Raw genomic sequence first — 27,969 nt, 5'->3', positions numbered from 1 at the left:
TGAGAGGAGAATTCATGTATCTGCTGGAAGGTCTTCAGGCAAAAAAATTAAATATGTTATCTATGACTGCTATGGAAAATCAAGCGAAGAATCCTGACATAAAACTAAAGTCTGCTTTCTCTTTTCACAGTTTTGGATTCCAGTATTTTAAAAGTAATCTCAGAGTTCTTTAAATGAGCAAGAGCAGTTATCTGTTTTAGCAACAATATTAAAAGTATAATTAGAATTTTAATCCTATTTATTAAGTCACTAATAAGTTTCATCCAATTATATGTCCAGGCTTTAACTGTCCTCTAGTCTTAAGAACGGTTTCTCTATTTCTGTTTAATATGAATTAAAGGTGTGCCCCTCCCCCCAATCTGATACCAGTGGAATATTTGCAGTGAGTTTTCTGGTAGGAGAACATTTTATTTTATTTTATTTTATTTATTTATTTATTTATTTATTTATTTTTGGCTGTGTTGGGTCTTCATTTCTGTGCGAGGGCTTTCTCTAGTTGCGGCGAGCCGGGGCCACTCTTCATCGCGGTGCGCAGGCCTCTCACTGTCGCGGCCCCTCTTGTTGCAGAGCACAGGCTCCAGACGCACAGGCTCAGTAGTTGTGGCTCACGGGCCTAGTTGCTCCGCGGCATGTGGGATCCTCCCAGACCAGGGCTCGAACCCGTGTCCCCTGCATTGGCAGGCAGACTCTCAACCACTGCGCCACCAGGGAAGCCCGGGGGGAGAACATTTTTATGACCCCTGTTTGTTCCCAGATGTCCCCATCCTAGTATTTGGAGCTTATTCCTACTTGTAAAAACTAATTACAACACTCCTGTGTTGCTACTTCTTCTTTTACTTTTTGCACGTTCTAGTCGTTGGTTTCCTTTGTTAGGATGGAATGTTTCTTTAAGAGAGATTTATGTGAAAACAAAAGTTTGCAAATCCTTTGATTGGCCTGGTAGTGCTGGCAGCAGCACACCCCTCACTTATCCTGGGTAGCTGGAGCCCGGGAAAAAAGGGTCAGGTGCCCAAAGGGAGAGCAAAAATTGGACTTTTTAGTTGATGTCTGGTTGGTTATTTACTTAACCCATTTGGAGGCTTTCACTCCTAACCACTTTTTTTTTCTGGTACCAGTATTCCTACAGTATTCATGAGAGCAGGTGTTCACAACTGTCCGTCACTCACCTTCAGCTCTGGCCTGATCAAACTTTAGTCAGGCTTTTCTCTTCCTCCCAGACCCCTGAACTTGGCATGCCCCAAGTCTGAGCAAGCAGCAAATGCATGACCACAGCCCAATCGTGCTGTCTGCTTCTACCCACTGGTTGCCTCATTTCTTCTCAAAAGTTCCTGCTAGCCTGCTTACCCCTCCCTATAAGTCTTTTTCTGTTTGACAGTGAGATACTTGAAGATCCAAAGCTTGGAGCATTTTTCCCTATTGCAATAGACTTTTGGAATAAAGTCTCTCCTTATTTAAGTCTAGGTTTGTTTTTATTTGACAAAAGAAAAGATTTGACATTAATTTCAAAACACAGGATCTCTGAACTGTGACCCTTGTTGTTCTGTTTGCCTTCCCATCAAGAAGTTTGGTCTTAGGAACTGCCTTTATTGAAATATAGAATTTAAATCTGAAGACGTACTTATGCTTATTAGGAACCATAGGCTTTCTTCTTTTTGTTACCACCAGGATTTTTAATCTACTTCATAAATAGAATGTTTTCATATTCTGTCATATCATTGTTTATTTGAATTGTGCTTAACATTTCTGTTGTTACTTATTTTCTCTTTCCCTCTGGCCATTTTAGAAGTTGATCTCTCTGTTGGGATAAAAATTTTTTTGTACAGAGATGCAAATGTAGTACATTAGTTGCAGATTTTGGACCAGCATGACAACTTTTGGCCCAGTTCATAGCACATTTACTCAAAGATGTTTGAGACTGGGAAACAGGTCCTGTGCCTTGGAGAGTGAAAAACATGACCTTTGATTCATGAAAGCCTAATTGTTTACTTGTTTTATGTTTTTAAAATACTGTTAATCATTTACTTAACAGACATATGGTATTGACTATGTACCATGTACGTATTTCTACATATAACTTAGTTTAAACCTCATAAGAACCCTAAGCAATGGGTACTATTACTATTTGCAATTTGCAGATGAGGAAAAAGAGGCACAAGGAGATCAAGTGAACTGACCATGGTCACAGGTGGTAAGTTGGGAGTTTGATTTTGAACCCAGACTGTCTGGCACCAGGCGCCACGCTATTACCCATCATGCTATGCAGTCTTTCTTAATGCCCAGTTACTCGCTTCTTTCCGCAGTGTTATTAACACAATTATACCTATTTTAAGGAAACTTAGATTCGCTATGAGACTATGGAAGAAAGTTTCAAAAACAATAAAAACAAAGGTATTTTGATTGCCCTTTGCTAAATAGGTTTGTCTTGGAAATTGCATTTGCTGAGATAATGGATATCTTTGTAAAAGTATAATTGACTTCACTAAGCATGAAGTGTTTTTTTTCCAGTTGTCTGATGTCACTGCGTTTCAAAAATTGATCTTTTAATAATGGACTATTTTAACATGACTGTGCTAGGTTTCCCAATGTCAGTATTCAGAAGTCATTGTATTATAGCAATTAGAGTATTTCTTTATTGTTTTATTTTTTTCTTTCTCTGTGCATATTATAGTGTTTGGTGCCTCCATTAGTGTGTTATAGTTTAACCCAAGAGGTTAAAATCGAAGCGTCAGCTGGCAGTTTTCTTGACTACCCTGGTAATGTTGGCATAGGCTCTCCCCACTGGCACATTTTATTTATCATTTTGAGATGTGAGCAGCTGGCCTGGCAAGGACCTCGTGAGACAGGGAGGTAGACAAGGCAGGCATTGGAGCTACAGATACGTATATTAAGGCATGGAGTAAAATTTGGGAAGATTAGTCAAGGTCAGGAAAGGCAGCCATGTTGCTTAGACCAGCTAGACAAGAAGTTGTGTTAGGACCATTCAGATTCCTGGTTCAAGTGCGTGGTCAATCAGATTGAAAAAAGAAAAGAAGCGAGAGTCCCTTACATTTGGCTGCTCAGACACTTTGTTGCCGGGAAGATCCCAGAATGACTCCAACGAGGTGCACATGTTTAGGATGTTTCTCAGAAGCAGACCGCCAGTTATCAAATCTTATGTAGACTGTAGATGTACAGAGGAAAAAAAATGTGAATCCTAATATACACAGAGAGTGAAAGAGAAGGTAGAAGAGGGATCGCCCATAGTAACACAATTGGTAGTGGCTGTTAGCAACTTTTGTTTTACACTAGGGTTTCTCATTAGCATAAATATTGACATTTTGGGTTGGATAACTCTTTGTTGCTGGAGTTGGGGGGGAGCATGTTCAGGGCATTGTAGGATGTTTAGCAGCATCCTTGGCCTCTACCCACTAGATCTGAGTTTGTTTGAATTTTTTTCTATTTTAAACCATGAGCAATGAACACTTCTACATATCTGTTTCTGGGCATGGTTGTGTGTGTTCCTCTAGGATAATTGCCACAAGTAGAATTGCTGAGTTAGAAACTATGCACATTTTAATTTTAATACATACTTGCAAACTGCCCTCCAAAGTATCCTGACAATTTACCCCTTCCCCCTATCTGCATATTTGAGTATAATTTTCTCTAGATCCTGACCAACCTTGACAGTATTAAACTCTTCGCTTTTCTGAGTGTGAAAAACTGTACTATTATTGTTTTAATTTGCATCCTGGAATTAGGCATACTTATATCTGTGTATGTTTATCTGTTAATACCCTTTATTCATTTTCCTATTGGGCTTATAAATTCTTCAGTTTATGTAAATGAGACAGCTATACATTTTGAGTACTAATCTGTACTTTTTATAAAAGTTGCAAATGTTCTTTCTTGTCTTTAAAATTTTACATGGTGTTTTTTATTGTGTAGAAATTTCATTTACACATTTCTCCTAATATTTTCATAGGAGTTCTTAATAGGAGTTTTTAACCTTCAGTTTTCAAACCATTTAAAATATGGTTTTACGTATTGTGTGTGATAGAGCACTAACTTTATTACTATTTTATATAGATAGCTAATGTCCCAACATCCTTTACTGAACAGTTCTTTTTCCTACTGCTGTGAAATAGCACACTAATCATATTCCAAATTTCCATATGCTATTCTGTCTCTACTGTTTCAATGTTTTTCAAACTTTTTATAGTGCTACACAAAGTAAGGAACAACTTACTTTGTAAACTGATGCACTACCATGCATGCACGCACACGTCAAGCAACACCCACACCTAATAGATGTGTTACACTTTGATAATTTCTCTCTTCTTACAACCCATTAAAAAACAAATCTGGTGGTAACTACTAAATTGATTTCCTGATGCACTAATAGTTTCCAACTTGCTTCTGAAAAATTCTTATTTATTCCATTAATTTTCTAGGTGTTTTCTAGCAGCACTAACAAATTAATATTAATTTTTGAAACATTATACTTTTGTTCTTTTTTTAAAAAATAACTTTCCCTACTTCCTGGACTTTTACTCTTTCATGTGGGTTTTTTGTTTGTAATCAAGTTCCATAAAAAATACTTTTTGGAGTTTGACTGATTTTTCACTGAATCTGTAGATTAATTTGGGGGAGAATTAGTATTTTTATGATACTCTATTGTCACCTGTGATGATTTAGATCTCATTTGACTTAGGGTATCTATTATAGTTAAATTTTTCCATATATATATATAATTTTTAATAAACATTGTATATAATTAAGATGTAGAACATAACTATATGGATATATATATTACTACAGTCAAGCAAACTAATTAACATATCATCTTCTCACAGTTATCATTTTTTGTATGTGAAGAATGCACTTGAAATCTACTGTCTTAGCATATTTCCAGTGTTCAATACAGTATTAACATAACATACAGCAGGTGTTAATCATATTTATCATATTGTATATTACATCCCTAGTACTTATTTATCTTATAACTGGAAGTTTGTACCCTTTGGCCACCATCCAGTTTCCCTTCCCCTCCACCCCCGCCTCTGGTAACCACAGATCTGATCTCTTTTTCTATGAGTTTGTTTGTTTGTTTGTTTTTGAAGTATAATTGATTCCACAACACTATGTTAGTTCCTGGAGCACATTATAGTGATTAGATATTGCTATATATTTCAAAATGATCATCACTATAAGTATAGTTAAGTCTATACCATCTGTCACCAGACAAATATGTTACATTATTATTGGCTATATTCCCAACACTGTACATTTCATATTTGTGACTTATTCATTTTATAACTATAAGTTTATACCTCCTAATCTCCCTCACCTATTTCTCTCAACCCTATACCCACCTCCCCTCTGGCAGCCACCTGTTTGTTCTCTGTATCTGTGACTCTGTTTCTGTTTGGTTATGTTTGTTCATTTGTTTTTTAGATTCCACATATAAGTGAAATCATACAGTAATTATCTTTCTCTGTCTGACTTATTTCAGTTTGCATAATACCCTCTAGGTCATTCATGTTGTTGCAAATGGCAAGATTTCATTCTTTTTTTATGGCTGAGTAATATTCCATTGTGTGTGTGTGTGTGTGTGTGTGTGTGTGTGTGTGTGTGTGTGTGTGTATACACCACATCTTCTTTATCCATTCATCTATTAATGGGCACTTAGGTCACTTCCATATCTTGGCAATTGTAAATAATGCTGCAGTGGACATAGGGGTGCATATATCTTTTTGAATTAGTGTTTTTGTTTTCTTTGGAGAGATACCCAGGAGTGGAATTGCTGGATCGTATGGTAATTCTATATATAATTTTTTGAGAAACTTCCATAGTGTTTTCTGTAAGGGGTGCACCAATTCACATTCCCACCAATAGTGCACAAGGGTTCCCTTTTCTCCACATCCTCACCAGTACTTGCTATTTGTTGTCTTTTTGGCAATAGCCATTCTGACAGGTGTGAGGTGATATCTCATTGTGCTTTTGATTTGCATTTCCCTGATGATTAGTGATGTTGAGCATCTTTTCACATGCTTGTTGGCCATCTGTATGTCTCTTTGGAAAAATGTTTGTCAGGTCCTCTGCCCATTTTTTAATCAGGTTGTTTGTGGGGTTTTTTTTTTTATAATGAGATTTGTAACATTATCTCTATTATTTATTTTATTTTATTTTTGGCTGTGTTGGGTCTTCGTTTCTGTGCGAGGGCTTTCTCTAGTTGTGGCAAGCGGGGGCCACTCTTCATCGCGGTGCGCGGGCCTCTCACTGTCATGGCCTCTGTTGTTGCGGAGCACAGGCTCCAGACACGCAGGCTCAGTAGTTGTGGCTCACAGGCCTAGTTGCTCCACGGCATGTGGGATCTTCCCAGACCAGGGCTCGAACCCTTGTCCCCTGCATTAGCAGGCAGATTCTCAACTACTGCGCCACCAGGGAAGCCCTGTTTGTGTTTTTGATGTTAAGAAAGGTCCATATACTTTTTTTTTTTTTAAACATCTTTATTGGAGTATAATTGCTTTACAATAGTGTGTTAGTTTCTGCTTTATAACAAAGTGAATCAGTTATACATATACATATATCCCCATATCTCTTCCCTCTTGCATCTCCCTCCCTCCCACCCTCCCTATCCCACCCCTCTAGGTGGTCACACAGCACCGAGCTGATCTCCCTGTGCTATGCAGCTGCTTCCCACTAGCTATCTATCTTACATTTGGTAGTGTATATATGTCCATGCCACTCTCTCACTTTGTCCCAGCTTACCCTTAAATTTTTAAGAGAGTATTTAGACAGAGGTAAATTACTGTATGATTTAAAGAACATTCTTTTTAAAAGTATAGTTCAGAAACCGAGCAAATGGGTATGGTATTGGAAATGTAGATGTCATGGAAGTTTTTATAACACTCTAAAACAGCAGAAATGCATTGCAGTTGTGGAGTTTTGGGGAAGTTGAAACATTGTCCATTGAGTTAAATGGACACATTAGTTTTCTGGCTAACCAAAAAATATTTTAGTGTTAGGGATAAAACTTTCTACGTATTTTTGATGCTTGTGGTTTCCTGACAGGAAGGAAATCAGGCTGCAGAAGCACCAGCAAAGTATAAAAAACAGTGAGATAACAATTAGGGCTTGGAGGATGGCTTGGCAAGAAGAAAGGTTACATTGCAGTTCTAATAGAAGCATTTAGTTGAAAGTATGAATGTTTAAAATATGTTGATCAAGGAAAAAATATTTTTTATTTTTCATTTATTTTGTATCTATATGAAGTGATGGATGGTCCCTAAACTTACTGTGGTAATCATTTCATAAGGTATGTAAATCACAACATTATTCTGTACACCTTAAACTTATATAGTGCTGTATGTCAATTATATCTCAATTAAACTGGAAGAGAAAAAATTTTTTAAATTAAAAAAACGTTGATCACATCATCTATCATCACAGTGATAAATTATAAATTTGTTTCATCTTCTTTTAATGGTTTCTTTCATTTAAATTCTTGGTTCAGTAGTTTGAAAGCGATGAAGAAGTTAATTTCACTGTCATGAGCGTTTCATATCTTTGAGAGTTGGTTGTGAGAATCTGGACTCAGTCACACCTAAATTTGAGATTCTCTGCTGTTATTATCTTGATGCATGATTTTGGGCAAGACAGTCGACCTCTCTTTCCCTCAATTTTCTCATCTATGAAATAGTGATGAGAATAATGGTACTTACCCTGTAGAACTGCTGTGAAGATTAAATGATATAATCAATGTATAACTTTTAGCAACATAACATGATAACTTTTGTTATACTCCCCAGTGAGATAAATGGTGAGAGGGAGGAAGTGTGTAATTATTCAGCAATTACTATATTACTAATACTTTTCTTATGATAGTTCATTTAATCCTTTCTACTATCTTATGAAATATGTATTGTCCCATTTTATAAATGGGGAAACTGAGGTGTCCAATATAAATATACTTTGTTTTGCCCTGTAAGTAACCTGAGGCACAGAGCCCCTGGCATTGGGCTGCTCTCTTGTGAAATGGGGGAATAATTCATATTCTAACTTAGGAGGCTCCAGTGAACCACATCACCAAGAAGAGCATGGTGCCCTGGAATCACCTTCTGGAATGTAAATATCTCTATACTGTTTCCTGCTAGGGGTGATAATGCAGCTACATCTCCCTGCCAGTTCTCCCCAGGAAAGTTTGTCATCAGCCTCACCAGGTGCCAAAGAAATAATGCAAGAGTCAAATAGCCTTTTCTGGGTGCTCCGACCGCCGGAGCCTCTTACAGCTCCATGCCCTGGAGCGAGGCCTGGGCCTCCTCGTTCTGAGCAGAGGAACCCTGCACGAGTTAGACTTGGGTTGAGCAGCATCCAGCAGGAATCAGCTCAGCTCAGACCTAGGGAGGAGACTCACAGACGTCTACAAAGATTTTATTCCTAAAGCAGAGTTTTGCCAGATGTGCAAGAATCTTTTGTAGAGTTGAGTGATGGTCCATCTACCACGTGTCCTAGGCATTTTGACCTCCTGAGGCCTCTTCTTTCTTTATAAGCTAAGCTTTCCTTTCATACACGAGGCAGGGAGATAAACCAAACCAGTTCAGTCTTCAAAGGAGCCATGCAGTACCAAGAGTGGCTGTAACTACTATGAGCAGAGACTGCAAAAATGCAGACCCCTCCACATGCGTGGAGTCGTGCAGTGTTTGTCCTTCTCTGGCTGCCTTATTTCATTGGGCCTGGTGTCCTTGGGGTTCACCCATGTTGTGGCATATTGACAAATGAATTTCCCCTTTTTAAAGGATGAGGGATGTTCCATTGTTTGTATATACCACATTGTTTTTGTCCGTTCATCCATTGACGTTTGGGTTGTTTCCACATCTTGGCTATTGTGACATGAAGTATCTAAAACAGTCAAATTCACAGAAGCAAAGAATAGAGTGGTGGTTGCCAGGGGTTGGGGAGGAGTGGGAAATGGGGAGGTATTAGTCAAATGTCTAAGTTTCAGTTAAGCAAGGTGAATAAGTTCTAGAGATCTACTGTACAACATTGTGCCTACAGATAAGAGGGTAGGTCTCGTGTTACTACCACGAATTAAAAAAAAAAAAAGTATACTTTTTTTTGGCAAATGAAAGGTATCTAATCAGAGTAGAATAATAATCTGAGTTTTACTTTAGAAGGACAACTTTGGTGGTGTTAAATAAAAACATGTAGAGGAGGAGAAACTGTACCCAAGAGAAGTTAGGAAGTCATTTTTCTCATCCTGGTGAAAGGTAATGAAGGTGTAGGGGAGGAAAAAGTTTTCCTTGACCCTCTTAGAGTCCCTAACTGGGTCTGAAAGTTAAACTGACAAACATAGTTTAACAGGATTAAAGCATACAAATTAATTTAAGTTTTATGTGACACAGCATCCTTCATAAGGAGAGGAAGACCCAAAGAAACAGTTAAATCTGAGTATTTTTATGCTAGGCTTGATGAAGAGTGGAGAGTCGTGGGAGAATATGATAGATCAGAGAGTATGAGATAAGTGTAATAAACTGGGGGAAATGTAGCAAGTCCTATTTGTTAGAATTCTTCTATGTGCCCCTTTGTCTTTGGAGATAAGGATGCTCCTTTCCCCCAGGTATAGGGAAGGCACCTCTCTCATGAAGGTTTTATGACCTGTTTCAGGGGAGAAGCGCAGGGGGAATGTCAGAGTGGCCTTTCTGCTTCTGCTATTTTCACCAACTCCTTCAGCTTAAGACATTTAGTATACCAAGGTGCCATATTTTGGGGGTAGCGTGTTCTCAACCCCATCAAAGCCCTACAGTAAGAAGAGTTGGAGACAACTGAGCAAATCTGATTGACATTTCAGAGGTAAGAATCGACTGAATTCTACTGGATGTGATTTAGTCTTAGGGGTCAGGAGAAGAGAAGGCTAATGCACCTCCCTCGGATATTTTGAGTTTGAAGAACCTTTGGGATATCTAGGTTTAGATGCTCAGTAGGCAACTGGAGCTGTGGGCCTGGGGATCAAGAAGGAAGTCTTGAATGGAGCCAAGAGTTTTACAAATAAAGGATATTAGAAATAATAATTGAATCCAACATGGGAGTGTCAAACAGAAAAGTAAAGAGACCAGAGAGCAAAGTCCCAAGGGAGACCAACATTTAGGGGTAGTTGGAAGAATTGGTGTGGCTAGTGGAATGTTAGGATCATGAAATAGGAGCGAAGTAAAGGGAACTGCTAGGAGTAGGTAGTCTCTGGCAACATCTGATATTTCAGAGACATCAAACAAAACGTGAGCTCTGAAAAGAGGTCATCAGGTTAAATAGGCCATTTTTAACCCAAGAGAAAGCACTTTCTGTAATGTGGTAAAATACTAGAATATGCTGTACTGAAATGAGAACGTGGGTGAGGACAGAGACTGTGTGTAGAAAACTCTTCAGAAATTGGCTAACGAAGTAAGTTTCTTTGACAGACAGCAGACAGGACTGTTTTAAGGCTATCATAGAGCTAAAGATGAAGTGAGGAAAATTTATAGAAAACAGAAGCTCAGAACCAAATACAGCAGATCTTGAAACATTTTCTCCTATTACTAGTACCTAGTATAATTCTGCACGTACATATGCTGAAATGTATAAATCCCTTCAGTTTTACTGACTCAATTTTTTTTCCCTGTATAATTGAATTTTGTTAAGGTCTTCCCATAGCTAGGGTTTTTGTTTTGTTTTGTTTTCCTTTTTGGGCATAAAATCCAATTCAGCAATTTTGGAATTACATGAGCAGTTATTTCAAGCATGTGCTCACAAAGCACTTCACACTAGTTGTACTCCACTGTTGACAAAACTCTGCACGTAGTCATTGCTTAAGGAAGCATTTTTGTGAAGTTTTAAATGTAATTAAAAGTGATGTTATGCTATTTTAAGTTCTGGTTTTTTTCCTTCTACATTTTGGCTCTGCATTCTACTTTTAATGATACTATACTATTGAGCGTGAGCTGGAGAAATGTGTTTATATAATGCAGTGCCCTCTCCCAAACACAGCCCTTTCCTTCCCATTAAAAGTAAGCATCACTGTTCTGATTTTTGTTTAGTCACTTCCTTGCTTTTTAAAATTGTTTTATTACATAGGTGTATATTCCTGGGGCGCAGTGGTTAAGAATCCGCCTGCCAATGCAGGGGACACGGGTTCGAGCCCTGGTCTGGGAAGATCTCACATGCCGCGGAGCAACTAAGCCCGTGTGCCACAACTACCGAGCCTGTGCTCTAGAGCCCGCGAGCCACAACTACCGAGCCCACGTGCCACAACTACTGAAGCCTGAGTGCCTAGAGCCCATGCTCTGCCCCCTTCCACTTTACTTTTTTTTTTTTTTGGACAAGATTACTTCTTAGGTAGTGGGGTGTTCCTCTTCAGGAGACACACAATTCTGTTTTTGATTGCAGTAGTTGATGCAAAATGACTGGATTCATGATTCACCAGGGTTTCCTGCATCATTGTACTGTATGTCTATGATTTCTTCATTTATTTGCTGGAATTCTATAAAGAGAAAGTTATCTTCCTTTATTATTTAGTTACCAGTGGTACATTTAGTATAGGAAGAGCAGTGTGCTTACTTGTTATTTTTTTCTTTATTTACCACTGTTCAAAATTTTAAAAAGCTGGCTCTAAGTTGGATATATATATCAATATCTATATCTACATATTTATATATAGATATATCACCTAATGGCTTTGTACTGATATTTAAAATGCAGTGAAAATTCAGAACTGCAAGATGTTTATTTAAATTCTTCTGTCTCACGACTGTATCTTTATCCCATCCCTACAAATTCTTAAGGAGTAAGAAGACTGGGAATGATAGAATTAGTATATCACACAAACCTACATTACACACAAAACTTTCTTGTAGTAACTACCAATAACATGATTACTGAAAGGAGCTGAAACGGTCACTCCTTTCTCTCCTTACTAGTTTCTGTTAGTTTCTACGGTTGTACTGTTTCTACACTGTCAGAGCACATGGCACTTCTTTAAACAGTACTCTTCCCCCTATATCCTTGTCAGCTAGTGAGTTTAAGCAGATGAAGATCACAGCGTTAGGCTTCTGTGATTCCATTACTGTTGTAACAAAACTTTTCTTCAGCTGTGCCTATGAAAGAAAATAATAAAGGGAACTAAATATATGTTACAGAGGAATAATTCTTCAAAGGAATATTACATTAGGAAACTGCTGATATAGCACTGTTGTTACATTAGGAAACTGCTGATATAGCCCTATTGTTGATTATTTTTTATATCTTGGATTTCCCCTAAATGTAACTTTTACAACATCTTTTTGTTTGTTTGTTTTCTTTTGTGGTTAATAGAACATTCCAATATGCCAGTCGAAAAAAATATCACTTTAGAAAGACCTTCTAATATAGAACTCACATGCCAATTCACGACATCTGGAGATTTGAATTCAGTAAATGTGACTTGGAGAAAAGGTGATGAACTACTTGAGAATAATTATCTCATCAATGCAACAGGAAGCATCCTGTATACCCAATACATGTGAGTAAACAAAATTTTAACCTGTATGGCTAGATGAAATTAAATTCTAAATATTTTCCTGACTGAGCATTCTTTCCTTTGCTGTCACTTGAATGTTATGCTAATATTCTAATTTGCACATTTACAAAATGTTTTCATCTTTAAATTTTGATTAACGGCTGAGTCTTTCATTTTCATTAAGGAGAGTTTTTTGAGAACTAAGCCTGTATTAATAACTTAAATTATATTTAGGTTCACCATCGTTAATAGCGAACAAATGGGAAGTTATTCTTGTTTCTTTGAGGAGAAAAAGGAACAAAGGGGCACATTTAATTTCAAAGGTCAGTACTAATAATTTGTAGAGTAATAACTTTAGCATTATATTCTTAGAATTCTAAATCCTCAAATTTGTTGGGAAGAAAATATCTAGTTTTTGTGCTGAAATAAATCTTTACCATTATGTAAAGGTCTTGGATTTTATGCCATCGTCTAAAATCCTGTTGTGTTCACAAAATAATTGTTGTGGTAAAAAATAAACAAATAAATCCTCAAGTTTTAAAATTATTATTACAATACTAAAAATACAGCTGAAAAAAGGCATCATGTGCTTTCTATTGAATCATAAGTGGTGACCTTGAAAATGGAGCTTCACAGTGTCTTCCCAGTGCTCCCTCCCCCAGTTTAAAACACAGGTTTTAGTTTGAAAGACCAGGCTGCCAGGTTATTTGTACCTCTCTTGTAGCAGTTTCTTGAATTTATTTATTTAGCCCTCCAAACTCAGACCTTTTATAATACTCCTCTAGGTGTCTGAGTTATTGCACTCCTAGACTGTGAGAATATGCTTTGGTGTTCTGTATCAGTGGCTCCAGGACTTGGGATTTTAGGAACCCATAAAATTTAAAAATAATTTGGAGATGCACAAAGGTTGCCTGCTTTTGATTTCATCAAGTAAGGACAAACCCCAGAATGTAATCCACAGTTCTCCCCCATAGGAAAAAATAAACTCGAAGTATTTTACTCTTACCATCATTAAACCAAAACTTTAAAGGTCTCAATCTCATAATAAAGACGTTGTTCAAGTTGGGTAATTATCTTCATAAAAAACCCATATTCTCTGATAGATAAGTGAATGTCACTGTCCCTGCTGGTATTTGGGAAATGCAGTCTGTTGCCATATTAACTATCTTGGGCTTTGCTTCACATTAATTTCCCAGCACACATGAGAAATTGTTTACTTTTTCCTAAAAATTGTGAAATCCAGCTAGCTGCTATGACAAAATATGAATTCTATCCCCACAGTCCCATCAATAGCAGAATGGCCTGATTCATCATTGCCATGGTTTAAGATGGTCCCCTCCTTAATCCCTCCCTATAGTCCCTCTGCACTCAGACTCATTTCCTTCATGTGGTTTTATAAATATTCCTACTGGGTAAATATAATAAATCCTTGTATTTATGCACTTTGGTCTCTGCAGAGGCAGAAACTATTATCATCTTTTGATTATTTTGATCATGTACATTCTCTTTTAACCTTCTTTCCTCCATTTGCCAAATTTAACCTAGTGAAGGATAGATATATCATATACATTTCCTTCCCTTATTCCTTTTCTTACCTTCCCTTTTCTTTTTCTTTCCTCAGTCTTTTTCTCTTGCCCCTGCCTTGCCATCCTAATGAACTAACAGATACTAAACACATGGACACACATACACACACACAAACACACAATCCTAGTACACATTTTATGTGTCTCCTTTAAATGTGTAAAGAAGGCCTACAGGTCTTGAGGAAATACTCATCAAATCTTGAGGCTCAAAGTGCCTCCAAGAGATTCAACTTTAAAAACTGCTTTTTCCCCTCTTCGAAATAGCACTGTTTTCTAGAAATATGTACTAGTCATGCCTGTTCAAAGTTTAAATATCGAATATATTACACTTTTTCTTATTAGCACTGTTATGATAAATTACTTAAATTATTACTTGGAAGTGATCATTCTAGTCTAGTCTCTAATGTGAAGATTAACAGAAGCATTTTAGTTTTCAGTGTACTAATAAATTTAATGCCAAGTAGTCTTAAAGAAGGCCTCTTGATCTGTATCTATTTTGAGTAACTAGGTTGATGCTGGCTGGTGTCAGAAGCACCTACACAAGGTCTAGGTTTGAAATCAAGTGCTTGAGGAATGCAAAGAGCCACTGAATATTTACTTTTTTGCTTTTTATAGTTTTCTTAAAGCAGTTTAGTTCAGTTTATTTGTTTTAAATGCCCACTTAACAATGTAACTTTTAAGTATGTACTATATCTTAAAGATTTTTATACAATTAATAAGTTGGGCCCTCCCAGATTTTCTTTGGGAAAATAATAATTCTCTTTAATTTATCTAAGTTGAATATTGCTTGGAGGAATCATTTCATTTGAGTACAGTTTAAAGGCATCTGCAGAACAATTCATATTTTAGTTATTATTTAATTAGATCTTGTAAGGCTTCTAGAATGGTGTATTTTTTTTTTTTTAACAAATATCCTATTTTACTCTTTCTCCACATGGATTGCTTATGGCTTTTCCTAAGAAGAGGATTATCTTTTCAATTGAGTGTGGATGAAAAGCCTGTTTTATCCTCCCTTTAAAATTGAGCCAAAAAAAAAATTCTGCTATTGATCACATGAGTCAACTAAAGTGCATGAGCCTGAGTCCTCAGAACAATTTATCAGCAAAGTCCCTCCTTCTGCCTTTATGGGACACCAGATTATAAAAGGGCCTCAACATCACTGATTAGTACAGTGTGGAAAAACCTGCTGACTTTGTGTGTTTGGCTGTTGATGACAGTACAGGGGAGAAAGCAAAAGTCACACTGGAAGCTTGCAACTGCTAATGTCACTGACGGCCTTTCACCAAGAAAGATGGGTGATGGTCTGCAATGTTTTTTAGTAGTAGGTCAAATATTCTGAGGTAGATGCTGAAAATTTCTATAATAACCATCAATGTTAAAATCTCTTAGTAAAAAGATGCAGAAACTTAGTTGGTTAAGCATAAGTAATAGGACATAGAACTTCTTGGAAGACATGGTGAGATTCTGATAGTACCAAGTGCTATGAAACCTGCCTTGGCCCAGCCATCTGTCCTCACTGGGAAGCATCCAAGGAGTCAAATGGAAGAGCAGAGTAATAGAATCAGTTTGAACTTAAGCTTCATACCCCAGTGCTAAAACCTAGTTAGCTGTCTTTGACTATATGGAAGAATCTTTTTCCTAATTTGATAACACCTAAACATCCTTGAGCCAAAAATGACACAGGCTAATGTTTTCTAGTCCATAAATATGCAAATATAAATCTCTAAGACTTACAACTCCATAGGGTTTTCACTTTCACTGAGTAGTTCCTAGACACGCATCTTCCTAGACACTAGTCTGAATCAGCAATTTCACCATCTTTAAACTTGAATTCAACCCCAAGATTCTGTGTCCTACTTTATCCAGAGTTCCAAAAGGTCAAAAGGACACATTAGAATGCTCTATCACTGTCCTCCTATTCATAAATATTTCTAAACATAAGCAGAAGCCCAGAACCAACTGTTACCTCTGGAGAAGTTTGAACAAATTAATGTTCCACTGTTATCAGCCATATAAAGCATAATAGAGCAGTGTTTAATGTCATCTTGGCCATTAGTTTAGGGCATAGTCAAGGAAACAGAAGAGATGAAAAGAAAATAGAATGTGGGTTTTGTTTCCCTGTGGCATCCCTCAGTCACTGTCAGTTATCTGCAGTTTGTACCCAAATCTTAACAGTTAACTGGGATGGTTTAATAGCATACCCATGTGTTCCTCACCCAAACCTCAAAATACCCAAGATTTTCTTGAAAAGCACCCTTCAGCTACCTGTTATGCTTCCCAAGCCTGTGCCTCTTAGAGGCTTACTGCAGACCAATGTATCTTCTGGCATGTTTTCCCCCTCAAATGTTACCTTTCTTCTACTTTTGATTCTTAGCTTGTGGGTGGATTTCAATATTTTGATCATATTTCAACACACATTTCCCGGCTGAAGCATGATTTCCAGAAAGAAGCATGCTGAAATTGAGAAACAGCACAGATATCTGGGAGATCCATAAGCTGGGAAAGCAGAAACTGTGCCCTTAACTAGTGCTCAACAAAACCAGTTTTGCGGTCTGCCTTCAAAGCAGTGTTTGTTTTAAGGGGAGCCTAGCCTGGCTCTAGAAGTACTGCACCAGAGCCACACTATCAAAAAGCAGTGCCAAATATGTACATGTTGTACCTCTCCATGTGGAACTGAAGAAGGGTGGCTCTGCTCCATTGGAGGTTTGGAAGGAACCTTGTGGCTTCAGAAAAGAATCCCTATTTTAGCCAAGCTCAAATCTCTACTTAATCTGCAGGCCTTTAGTTGAGGCCTCTCCTAAAGTAGGGTTGATCTTTCCAAGTGGGACTTTATCCCTCAAGTGCTTGTGTGTTCTCATACTTCATTTAGTAATAAAAACCACACCAGATGCTGGGAATATTGGAATGAAGTATGATTAGAAAGTGCTATTAAGCCAATAGTGTTTTGTCAGCAGACCCAAGAACAACTCCATTCTCACCTGGTCCAGTCATTCCTCTTCACAACAAATCTCAAATGTGGAAATATACACAAAACAGAGACACCAAAGAAAAGTAACATCTTATTATTGGCCAGCCTTGGCCACAAACCTCGCTGAAATCCTTAGATGGCTTCTTTTTTCTCAGTTAGGTCTTACTAACCTTAAACCAAAGCAGAGTCATCTATTTCACAGTCCAAGCTCAATTTGGTACTTACTACTCTAGATAGGAGGATATACCCTCTGGAACCAGAAGACACATGCTGAGCATGAGGCTGAGTTATTTACATCTCCAAATTCCCAGCCCTAGAAAACAAGACCCAATATGTGCCCTGGAATATGACCAATCCAGGACTAACTTCCTCTCTGGGACTGGAAAACTGGACGGTTGAATGAGAGGAGGGAATTTAAAACTGAGATCACCAAGGACTTCTGTCCAGACCACTGCCCAGACTTCTGCTGCCTTCGCTTCCAGTGTCTAGTGAGAAAACTAGCTTTACCATAAGAGAAATGAAACAAAATATGATGTTCCGTGGCTCAGCCTAATTTAGGCCTTTAACATTTTGACATTTAAACTTATTGTCTTGTTTTTCAGGAACTTAAAATATAGTTATGTTAATATCTCAGTACGTATGGTCAACCTTTTCTCTTAGATCCTAGAGTTGCTTCCACTTTTCTTATATTGGTTCCTCCATTAGAGTGCTGTCTGGGTCTACAAATGGCCCTGAAGGGGTAGCCGCAGACTGAGGAAATTGAACCGAACTAATTTTTTTTTATTTTTTATTTATTTATTTTATTTTTGGCTGCATTGGGTCTTCATTGTTGCGCTCGGGCTTTCTCTAGTTGCGGCGAGCGGGGGCTACTCTTGCTTGCCGTGCAAGGGCTTCTCATTGCGGTGGCTTCTCTTGTTGCGGAGCACGGGCTCTAAGTGTGTGGGCTTCAGTAGTTGTGGCCCATGGGCTTAGTTGCTCCGCAGCATGTGGGATCTTCCCGGACCAGGGCTCAAACCTGTGTCCCCTGCGTTAGCAGGCAGGTTCTTAACCACTGTGTCACCAGGGAAGCCCTGAACCGAACTAATTTTTATTATAAAAAACTTTTATTATAAAAACATGTGTATATTATTTTAAAATTTAGCTCATGGTGTGTCAAAGTATTACTTGCTTTATTCTTGCCTTTTCTTATTAAATCCAGTACGTGGTGAATGGGCTATTTCCTTTTTATTCTTAGGTTTTATAATAATATGTAAAGTTACTATTGCATTTGTTCTTTCTGCTCCATATACTACGTAGGTCTGGAAACAATAATTTCTTTTTAACCTTTAACCAATTTCATTTCTTTTTATGGTAAGGAGCGGTAATTAGGTCCCCTGATTGAAATTGTTCTAATTTATACTTAAATTGTAATCCTTATACAAACTCTTTTTTTTTCTTTTTTTTTTTGCTCACAACTCACACACACACACACTGTATTATATTTTTACAAAAGATAAACTGACACCAAGCATTGTAAATGGATGACCTCAACAAAAGCAACAATGATTTCAATTACCACACACGAAACACACTCATACTGTCATAATATTGACATTCAGTCCAGTAATCCTCCACTGTAACAGCTCCTTTACTTTGCAGTGAAAATTGATTTGTATACTTTTTGCCTCTGAGTACTTGTGGGATTTTTTCTTTTTTTTTTTAATTCAAACAGAAAGTCACAAAAATTATAATCATCCTCATCAGTTCACTCAGTCCCATGTAATTAATTTTTTTTTCATCTTGATCTTTTATTAGCACTTTTATGAATTCATCAGTTTTCCATTAGAGTTCTGAAAATGCTTATTCATTCAGTTCAGCAGTATAGTCAGTTACCAGAAACCTGTACTTGCCAGAGTCTTTTCCATGAATTCCTTGAATATGAAACCCTTTTATAGGAACATTTTTGAAAAGCATCAGAGTACACCCAGAACTGTCTGTAAATGACAAAAGCCTTAAAAATGACCACGGTTAAATATTTGATGAAAGTTCATAATAATGCAATTGACAAGGAAATTTAGTTATTTCTGAGATATACATTTTAAAGTAATAACTAGAATTATGACTTATAACATTATACCAGAACATATAATATTTTTATAAATTTCATGTAATGCCTGAAACTTTTATATTAACATATTTCCATACAAATAACCCAAAGAAAGTTTAATATTAGTTGTTTTTTTGTTTTTTGTTTGTTTTTTTATACTGCAGGTTCTTATTAGTCATCAATTTTATACACATCAGTGTATACACTCAATCCCAATCACCCAATTCAACACACCACCATCCCCACCCCACCGCGGTTTTCCCCCCTTGGTGTCCATACGTCTGTTCTCTACATCTGTGTCTCAACTTCTGCCTGGCAAACTGGTTCATCTGTACATTTTTCTAGGTTCCACATATATGCGTTAATATACGATATTTGTTTTTCTCTTTCTGACTTACTTCACTCTGTATGACAGCCTCTAGATCCATCCACCTCATTACAAATACCTCCATTTCATTTCTTTTTATGGCTGAGTAATATTCCATTGTATATATGTACCACATCTTCTTTATCCACTTGTCTGTCGATAGGCATTTCAGTTGCTTCCATGACCTGGCTATTGTAAATAGTGCTGCAATGAACATTGGGGTGCATGTGTCTTTTTGAATTATGGTTTTCTCTGGGTATATGCCCAGTAGTGGGATTCCTGGATCATATGGTAATTCTATTTTTAGTTTTTTAAGGAACCTCCATACTGTTCTCCATAGTGGCTGTATCAATTTACATTCCCACCAACAGTGCAAGAGGGTTCCCTTTTCTCCACACCCTCTCCAGCATTTGTTGTTTGTAGATTTTCTGATGATGCCCATTCTAACAGGAGTGAGGTGATACCTCATTGTAGTTTTGATTTGCATTTCTCTAATAATTAGTGATGTTGAGCATCTTTTCATGTGCTTCGCGGCCGTCTGTATGTCTTCTTTGGAGAAATGTCTATTTAGGTCTTCTGCCCATTTTTGGATTGGGTTGTTTGTTTCTTTAATATTGAGCTGCATGAGCTGTTTATATATTTTGGAGATTAATCCTTTGTCCATTGATTCCTTTGCAAATATTTTCTCCCATTCTGAGGGTTGTCTTTTCGTCTTGTTTATGGTTTCCTTTGCTGTGCAAAAGCTCTGAAGTTTTGGTAGGTCCCATTTGTTTATTTTCGTTTTTATTTCCATTACTCTAGGAAGTGGATCAAAAAAGATCTTGCTGTGATTTATGTCAAAGAGTGTTCTTCCTATGTTTTCCTCTAAGAGTTTTATAGTGTCTGGTCTTACATTTAGGTCTTTAATCCATTTTGAGTTTATTTTTGTGTATGGTGTTACGGAGTGTTCTAATTTCATTCTTTTACATGTAGCTGTCCAGTTTTCCCAGCACCACTTATTGAAGAGACTGTCTTTTCTCCATTGTATATCTTTGCCTCCTTTGTCATAGATTAGTTGACCATAGGTGCGTGGGTTTATCTCTGGGCTTTCTGTCTTGTTCCATTGAACTATGTTTCTGTTTTTGTGCCAGCATCATATTGTCTTGATTACTGTAGCTTTGTAGTATAGTCTTAAGTCAGGGATTCTGATTCCTCCAGCTCCGTTTTTTCCTTCAAGACTGTTTTGGCTATTCGAGGTCTTTTGTGTCTCCATACAAATTTTAAGATGATTTGTTCTAGCTCTGTAAAAAATGCCATTGGTAATTTGATAGGGATTGCATTGAATCTGTAGATTGCTTTGGGTAGTATAGTCATTTTCACAATAATGATTCTTCCAATCCAAGAACATGGTATATCTCTCCATCTGTTGGTGTCATCTTTAATTTCTTTCATCAGTGTCTTATAGTTTTCTGCATACAGGTCTTTTGTCTCCCTCAGTAGGTCTATTCCTAGGTATTTTATTCTTTTTGTTGCAGTGGTAAATGGGAGTGTTTCCATAATTTCCCTTTCACATTCTTCATCATTAGTGTATAGGAATGCAAGAGATTTCTGTGCATTAATTTTGTATCCTGCAACTTTACCAAATTCATTGATTAGCTCTAGTAGTTTTCTGGTGGCATTTTTAGGATTCTCTATGTATAGTATCATGTCATCTGCAAACAGTGACAGTTTTACTTCTTCTTTTCCAATTTGTATTCCTTTTATTTCTTTTTCTTCTCTAATTGCCGTGGCTAGGACTTCCAAAACTATGTTGAATAATAGTGGTGAGAGTGGATATCCTTGCCTCGTTCCTGATCTTAGAGGAAATGCTTTCAGTTTTTCACCATTGAGAATGATGTTTGCTGTGGGTTTGTCATATATGGCCTTTATTATGTTGAGGTAGGTTCCCTCTATGCCCACTTTCTGGAGAGTTTTTATCATAAATGGGTGTTGGATGGAATGTCCTATAAATATCAATTAAATCTGTCTGGCCTATTGTGTCATTTAAAGCTTCTGTTTCCTTATTTATTTTCATTTTGGATGATCTGTCCATTGGTGTAAGTGAGGTGTTAAAGTCCCCCACTATTATTGTGTTACTGTCAATTTCCTCTTTTATAGCTGTTAGCAGTTGCCTTATGTATTGAGGTGCTCCTATTTTGGGCACATATATATTTATAATTGTTATATCTTCTTCTTGGATTGATCCCTGGATCATTATGTAGTGTCCTTCCTTGTCTCTTGTAACATTCTTTATTTTAAAGTCTATTTTATCTGATATGAGTATTGCTACTCCAGCTTTCTTTTGATTTCTATTTGCATGGAATATCTTTTTCCATCCCCTCACTTTCAGTCTGTTTGTGTCCCTAGGTCTGAAGTGGGTCTCTTGTAGCCAGCATATATATGGGTCTTGTTTTTGTATCCATTCAGCAAGCCTGTGTCTTTTGGTTGGAGCACTTAATCCATTCACGTTTTAAGTAATTATCGATATGTATGTTCCTCTGACCATTTTCTTAATTGTTTTGGGTTTGTTTTTGTAGGTCCTTTTCTTCTCGTGTTTCCCACTTAGAGAAGTTCCTTTAGCATTTGTTGTAGAGCTGGTTTGGTGGTGCTGAATTCTCTTAGCTTTTGCTTGCCTGTAAAGCTTTTGATTTCTCCATCGAATCTGAGTGAGATCCTTGCTGGATAGAGTAATCTTAGTTGTAGGTTCTTCCCTTTCATCACTTTAAGTATATCATGCCACTCCCTTCTGGCTTGCAGAGTTTCTGCTGAGAAATCAGCTGTTAACCTTATGAGAGTTCCCTTGTATGTTATTTTTCATTTTTCCCTTGCAGCTTTCAATAATTTTTCTTTGTCTTTAATTTTTGCCAGTTTGATTACTATGTGTCTCGGCGTGTTTCTCCTTGGGTTTATCCTGTATGGGACTCTCTGCGCTTCCTGGACTTGGGTGGATATTTCCTTTCCCATGTTAGGGAAGTTTTCGACTATAATCTCTTCAAATATTTTCTCTGGTCCTTTCTCTCTCTCTTCTCCTTCTGGGACCCCTATAATGCGAATGTTGTTGCGTTTAATGTTGTCCCAGAGGTCTCTTAGGCTGTCTTCATTTCTTTTCATTCTTTTTTCTTTAGTCTGTTCTGCAGCAGTGAATTCCACCATTCTGTCTTCCAGGTCACTTATCCGTTCTTCTGCCTCAGTTATTCTGCTATTGATTCCTTCTAGTATAGTTTTCATTTCAGTTATTATATTGTTCACCTGTGGTTTTTTGTTCTTTAATTCTTCTAGGTCTTTGTTAAACATTTCTTGCATCTTCTTGATCTTTGCCTCCATTCTTTTTCCGAGGTCCTGGATCATCTTCACTATCATTATTCTGAATTCTTTTTCTGGAAGGTTGCCTATCTCCACTTCATTTAGTTGTTTTTCTGGGGTTTTATCTTGTCCCTTCATCTGGTACATAGTTCTCTGCCTTTTCATCTTGTCTATCTTTCTGTGAATGTGGTTTTTGTTCCACAGGCTGCAGGATTGTAGTTCTTCTTGCTTCTGCTGTCTGCCCTCTGGTGGATGAGCCTATCTAAGTGGCTTGATGGGTGGGACTGGTGGTGGGTAGAGCTGACTGTTGCTCTGGTGGGCAGAGCTCAGTAAAACTTTAATCCACTTGACTGTTGATGGGTGGGGGCTGGGTTCCCTCCCTGTTGGTTGCTTGGCCTGAGGCAACCCAACACTGGAGCATACCTGGGCTCTTTGGTGGGGCTAATGACAGACTCTGGGAGGGCTCATGCCAAGGAGTACTTCCCAGAACTTATGCTGCCAGTGTCCTTGTCCCCACGGTGAGCCATAGCCCACCCCACCCCCCACCTCTGCAGGAGACCCTCCAACACTAGCAGGTAGGTCTGGTTCAGTCTCCCCTGGGGTCACTGCTCCTTCCCCTGGGTCCCAATGCGCACACTACTTTGTGTGTGCCCTCCAAGAGTGGAGTCTCTGTTTCCCCCAGTCCTGTCGAAGTCGTGCAATCAATTCCCACTAGGCTTCGAAGTCTGATTCTCTAGGAATTCCTCCTCCCGTTGCTGGACCCCCAGGTTGGGAAGCCTGACGTGGGGCTCAGAACCTTCACTCCAGTGGGTGGACATCCATGGTATAAGTGTTCTCCAGTCTGTGAGTCACCCACCCACCAGTTATGGGATTTGATTTTACTGTGATTGCGCCCCTCCTACCATCTCATTGTGGCTTCTCCTTTGTCTTTGGACGTGGGGTATCTTTTTTGGTGAGTTCCAGTGTCTTCCTGTTGATGACTGTCGAGCAGCTAGTTGTGATTCTGGTGTTCTCGCAAGAGGGAGTGAGAGCACGTCCTTCTACTCTGCCATATTGGTTCCTCTCCACAAACTCTTATTCATCTGCTTTAGCCAAGGACTTGCATAAGTGTTTCAAGCAGCAGAATTTGTTTTACAGCTTCACTGAAAAGTTTTTTAATATATGTTATTAAAGGATGGATTGGTGCCACCTCCAGCATCTCAACGCTACTGTTTCTTCATTATTCTGGGCCTTGTCTCCTGTGAATTCATCTTTTATTTTTCATCATTTTAATCTCTTTTAATGGCCTTTCTCAGATGGGCTGGGTGTTCTGTAAATGGCTCAGTTTGGACCCTTTTCCACATTTGGGGGTGTTTTTATACATTCCTATGGTTGTGAGATGAATTTAGGTGAATTGCCAGTTCTTTTATTCTGTGTCTTATTTCTTTTCTGCTCCACATGGCCAACTGGCCTAGAAATCATTCTTGCACATGACAATAATCCATGCCATTAAGCTGGCTAATGTAGGAAGGCCGTGGGCATTACAAATTGTACGATAACTCAATTAAGAAAGCAACACCAGTACATGATGACAACAAAAGTTTGAATTTTGTGGTGTTTACTCTACACCAAGCCCTTTATATATTGTGTTCCTGTACTTAATTCTTTACAGTAACATTGTAGAAGGGTATGACCAACCTATGTCCTCAACACTAGTAACACTGAAGCTATAATTCTAATTCAAATATTTCCTGGACCCAAATCTTATATGTTTGTCACATCATTGTCTCATTGTGCTAACTACTTCAAACGCTCATTGACCTTTGAAATGGACACATATTAACCACATTTCCCTTAGTGTCCCTCAGCCTAATGGTGACCAATAAGGAGTGTGGGACACTAGTAGCCATTCAAAAGGAGTGTTCAGAATATCCTCTGGCAAGGTCAGCTCACCAATTTCTTCTGGCTGGGATGACTTCAGTCATGCCAGTCACATGTGTTCACTTCTCTCCTACCTCAGGAGTACCCTAGTGGTACCTTACTAGGTGCTCATAAACTATTAGTGGGATGATTATAAATTCTGATGGGCAGTTCACATCTTTGGGTAATGTAAAATTGTAGATCATTCAATTTTATCAAAACATATTTCCTTGGTTATGAAAAGTATGAGAACCGTTGACTTATAGATTGCTCTGTCATCTTATGATTTACACTTTCAGTGGTGATATACCTTCCTTATTTGCATCTCTTTATTATTAGCAGTGCCTCATTCAACACTCTGCTGGTCAGCATTGCTGATGAAGGAGGGGGGTGATATGTGCAATTGTATTTAGGGCCACATTAAACCATAAGGAAAACTGAAGACTTCCGACACTCATCACTGTAACATTAATCACCTAAAGACAGAACCTGTGAAGAAATCCAACCCTATTTTTACCCCTATACAAGTGATTATAGAAGTCAGAATTTCTTTTCCAGTTATTACCAATTATTTCCCCCTTCCTCATCTTTACAATTCATACATCCAGCAAATGCCCAATATTCTTCTGGTAGTAGAAAGCCAAGAGTGTTTAGAAAATGTATTTAATCTGGAAACCTAATATTAGCAATTAAAATTGATCTTTCCATTTTCCACCCTGACCCTCCCCAAAATAAAATCTAAAAACAGGATAACAAGTGAATAGCAAACAGTATCTATAAAATTTGTCAACACAGTATTAAAAATTTAGACATTGTCTCTCTGCTGGCAAACCAAAAAAACAAAAAGGAAAAACAAAACACAAAACCTGCTAAAATTAGTAAAAGAAAAAAAAAATCAACAGAAGTCATCTTTGTTGATAAGTCTGTCTTCCATAAAAGTGTACATTTTATAATACGTCCTTTGAGGTCAATCAGAAGGAACTGATTTCACCATGGAAGCTGCTAGTTGGCTTTTTATTGCTTTGCTTATGTTCTTATGCTTTAATTTTCTTTACCAAGTTATTCATAGCCTTAAAACTTAATTTTTCTAAATTCAGTGCTCATTTTTATTTTTACTAATGGCATCTGCTTCAAACTTTAAGAAATTTATCACAATGAATATTTGTTTTTTTCCTACAAAACCACATGAAAGTGTTTTTTATCTCATTTTCTTTCCTATTCTTTTCTCTTTCTCTTAAATTTCCTTTGCTCCTTTCTCATCTTCCCATCTTCTCCAACTCTTTTCATAAATCTGTGTCAAATAAAAATTTTAAATCCCGAAAATTTTGTCTCCTCACTAGAGTGCCATTTAAGGGTAAACTTTGAAAAAATATTTGCTCTAACGTAACTTAGTAGGTGGGAAGAAAGAATAGTCTTGAAAACATGAAGTTTCTTTCTTATCCAAAGCATGTAACAGTCTATTACAATACTTGTAATTGTTATTGGCTCAATAATAGAAGACCTTCCTTCTGTTTCTATATTACTGACAATTATATTGAACCATCTACCTACTACAACTATACGTCCTAACTATAGTTAACGATACTGTAAATTAGTTCATTTTATATAGAACTAAAACTACAGAAATAAAATCATATATTAGTGAAAACATGAAAAGAGAAATTATATTCAACTTGAATACATTCCCCCTATTCAAACTCTTTCAGTAACATACATTTCTCTCCATTTTTCTTAGTCCCTGAACTTCATGAAAAAAAGAAACCGTTGATCACTTATGTAGGGGATTCAGTTGTCTTGATGTGTAAATGTCAAGGCTGTTTTCCTTTAAATTGGACCTGGTACAGTAGTAATGGGAGTGTACAGGTAAGATCATATTTCTTTGACTTGAAGAAAACAAAATAAAAACTTTTATTTAATGATTATAATACACTCACAGTTCTTAGGAATATTTATACTTCTGTTGTTCCTTAATATGTGTTCATGAAGAAAGAACAGTGATGAATGGAGCTGTCATTTGGTGTTTTTAGCATATTACATTATACATCTGAAGATACTCTTAATGTTTCATTAGGTGGTACTTTGTTTTTTAGATTTAGCAATTTATTAAAATTCTATGAAAGGAAGTTACAATTCATTTTTAGTTGACAAGTTTAGATATAACCCCAACAAAAAAGATTCTTTTTTTTCTTATCATTTCATGAGAGTAACTAGAAAAAAGAAAGGGAGTTTTCTTTTCCTGCTTCTGTCTCTGGAAACATTTGTGATAGAATGCAATACACTGGCAGCATCTGAGAAAAGAATGAAAATTTGGTAACTTAAACTCAGGTTTTAGGTTCTTTTAGTGTCACTGACCTCTTTTGGACTTCCAGAGACCTAAGGGAAGCCAAATACTTTAAATTCCTGGTAAAGAATTAATGGCTTTTCAAAGAGCTGATATTAAGAAAAACATGAGTACTTAAGAAATCATTTCTGGTTTTCTTCCTCCCAAATAGCCTCTAATAGCAGGGAAATTTAGGACATTGTCCTTTAGGGGACACCCTTTTATTGCCCTGATGCTAATGAGCATTGAATGAAGTCTTGTAAAGGCAATTCTAGAAGGAACGGTATGAAACAGTGTAGATCTTAGTGAAATATTAAATTCCTTCTTAGACAATATTGATGCTATTGTAGACTGTTGACGATGACAGAGGGAAGGACTTAAAAGGGTGAGTTACTGATTCTGTGATTGGTTTGAGTTTTCAAAGAGATAGCTCCAAATCACTTAAACTATTAATATTTGTACTTATCTTGTTATTGATGATTAGGAAAGGCAATCATTTTGTGTATGGAAATATTTTTAAAGAGCATGTAAATTTGTAAAAACAAGTAACAGACAGTTTTTGAATTACATAGCCTAATTTATTTATGCATATGTGATACTAGACAAAAAAAGCTTGTCTAATTATATTAAACTTTTAGAATATAGTCTGTACTTCTCTCCATTTGCTATACTAAGTTTCTCTCAATTTGGCCCTAAGCATGGGTTATATTAGGATATAAGAAAAGTGCAGGGAAGAGGGTGCAAGTCAAAACTTTAGGTCAAGTGTTTTTTCAAAAAGTAGGCGAACCATCTGCATCAGACTCACCTGGGGCACCTATTAAACATGCAGTACTTTGATTTATCAGCTCTGAGTTAGAGAGAGTACATTTGTAACAAGCATCACAGGCAATGCTGTGCACAGTGAGCCAGGTTGCTAT

At 37.3% G+C, this 27,969-nt stretch overlaps 1 protein-coding gene across 3 annotated transcripts in view; it reads left to right on the top strand.

The window, feature by feature from the left end:
• EMB (embigin) overlaps positions 1–27,969 on the top strand; it is a 52,552-nt gene that overhangs the window by 11,363 nt on the left and 13,220 nt on the right. For 2 of the 3 annotated variants that reach the window (XM_057541835.1, XM_007195628.2), the window contains exons 3-5: positions 12,322–12,508; positions 12,740–12,828; positions 26,468–26,595. In XM_057541835.1, coding sequence (XP_057397818.1) covers positions 12,322–12,508; positions 12,740–12,828; positions 26,468–26,595 — 404 coding nt within the window. Of the gene's footprint in view, positions 1–2,140; positions 2,189–12,321; positions 12,509–12,739; positions 12,829–26,467; positions 26,596–27,969 lie in introns of those variants that run through there. The other variant, XM_057541836.1, reaches the window with a different exon arrangement.

This window comes from Balaenoptera acutorostrata, chromosome 2 (genome assembly GCF_949987535.1).
Source record: "Balaenoptera acutorostrata chromosome 2, mBalAcu1.1, whole genome shotgun sequence".
Lineage (NCBI taxonomy): Eukaryota > Metazoa > Chordata > Mammalia > Artiodactyla > Balaenopteridae > Balaenoptera > Balaenoptera acutorostrata.
This window is presented reverse-complemented; position numbering and strand designations above follow the sequence as displayed.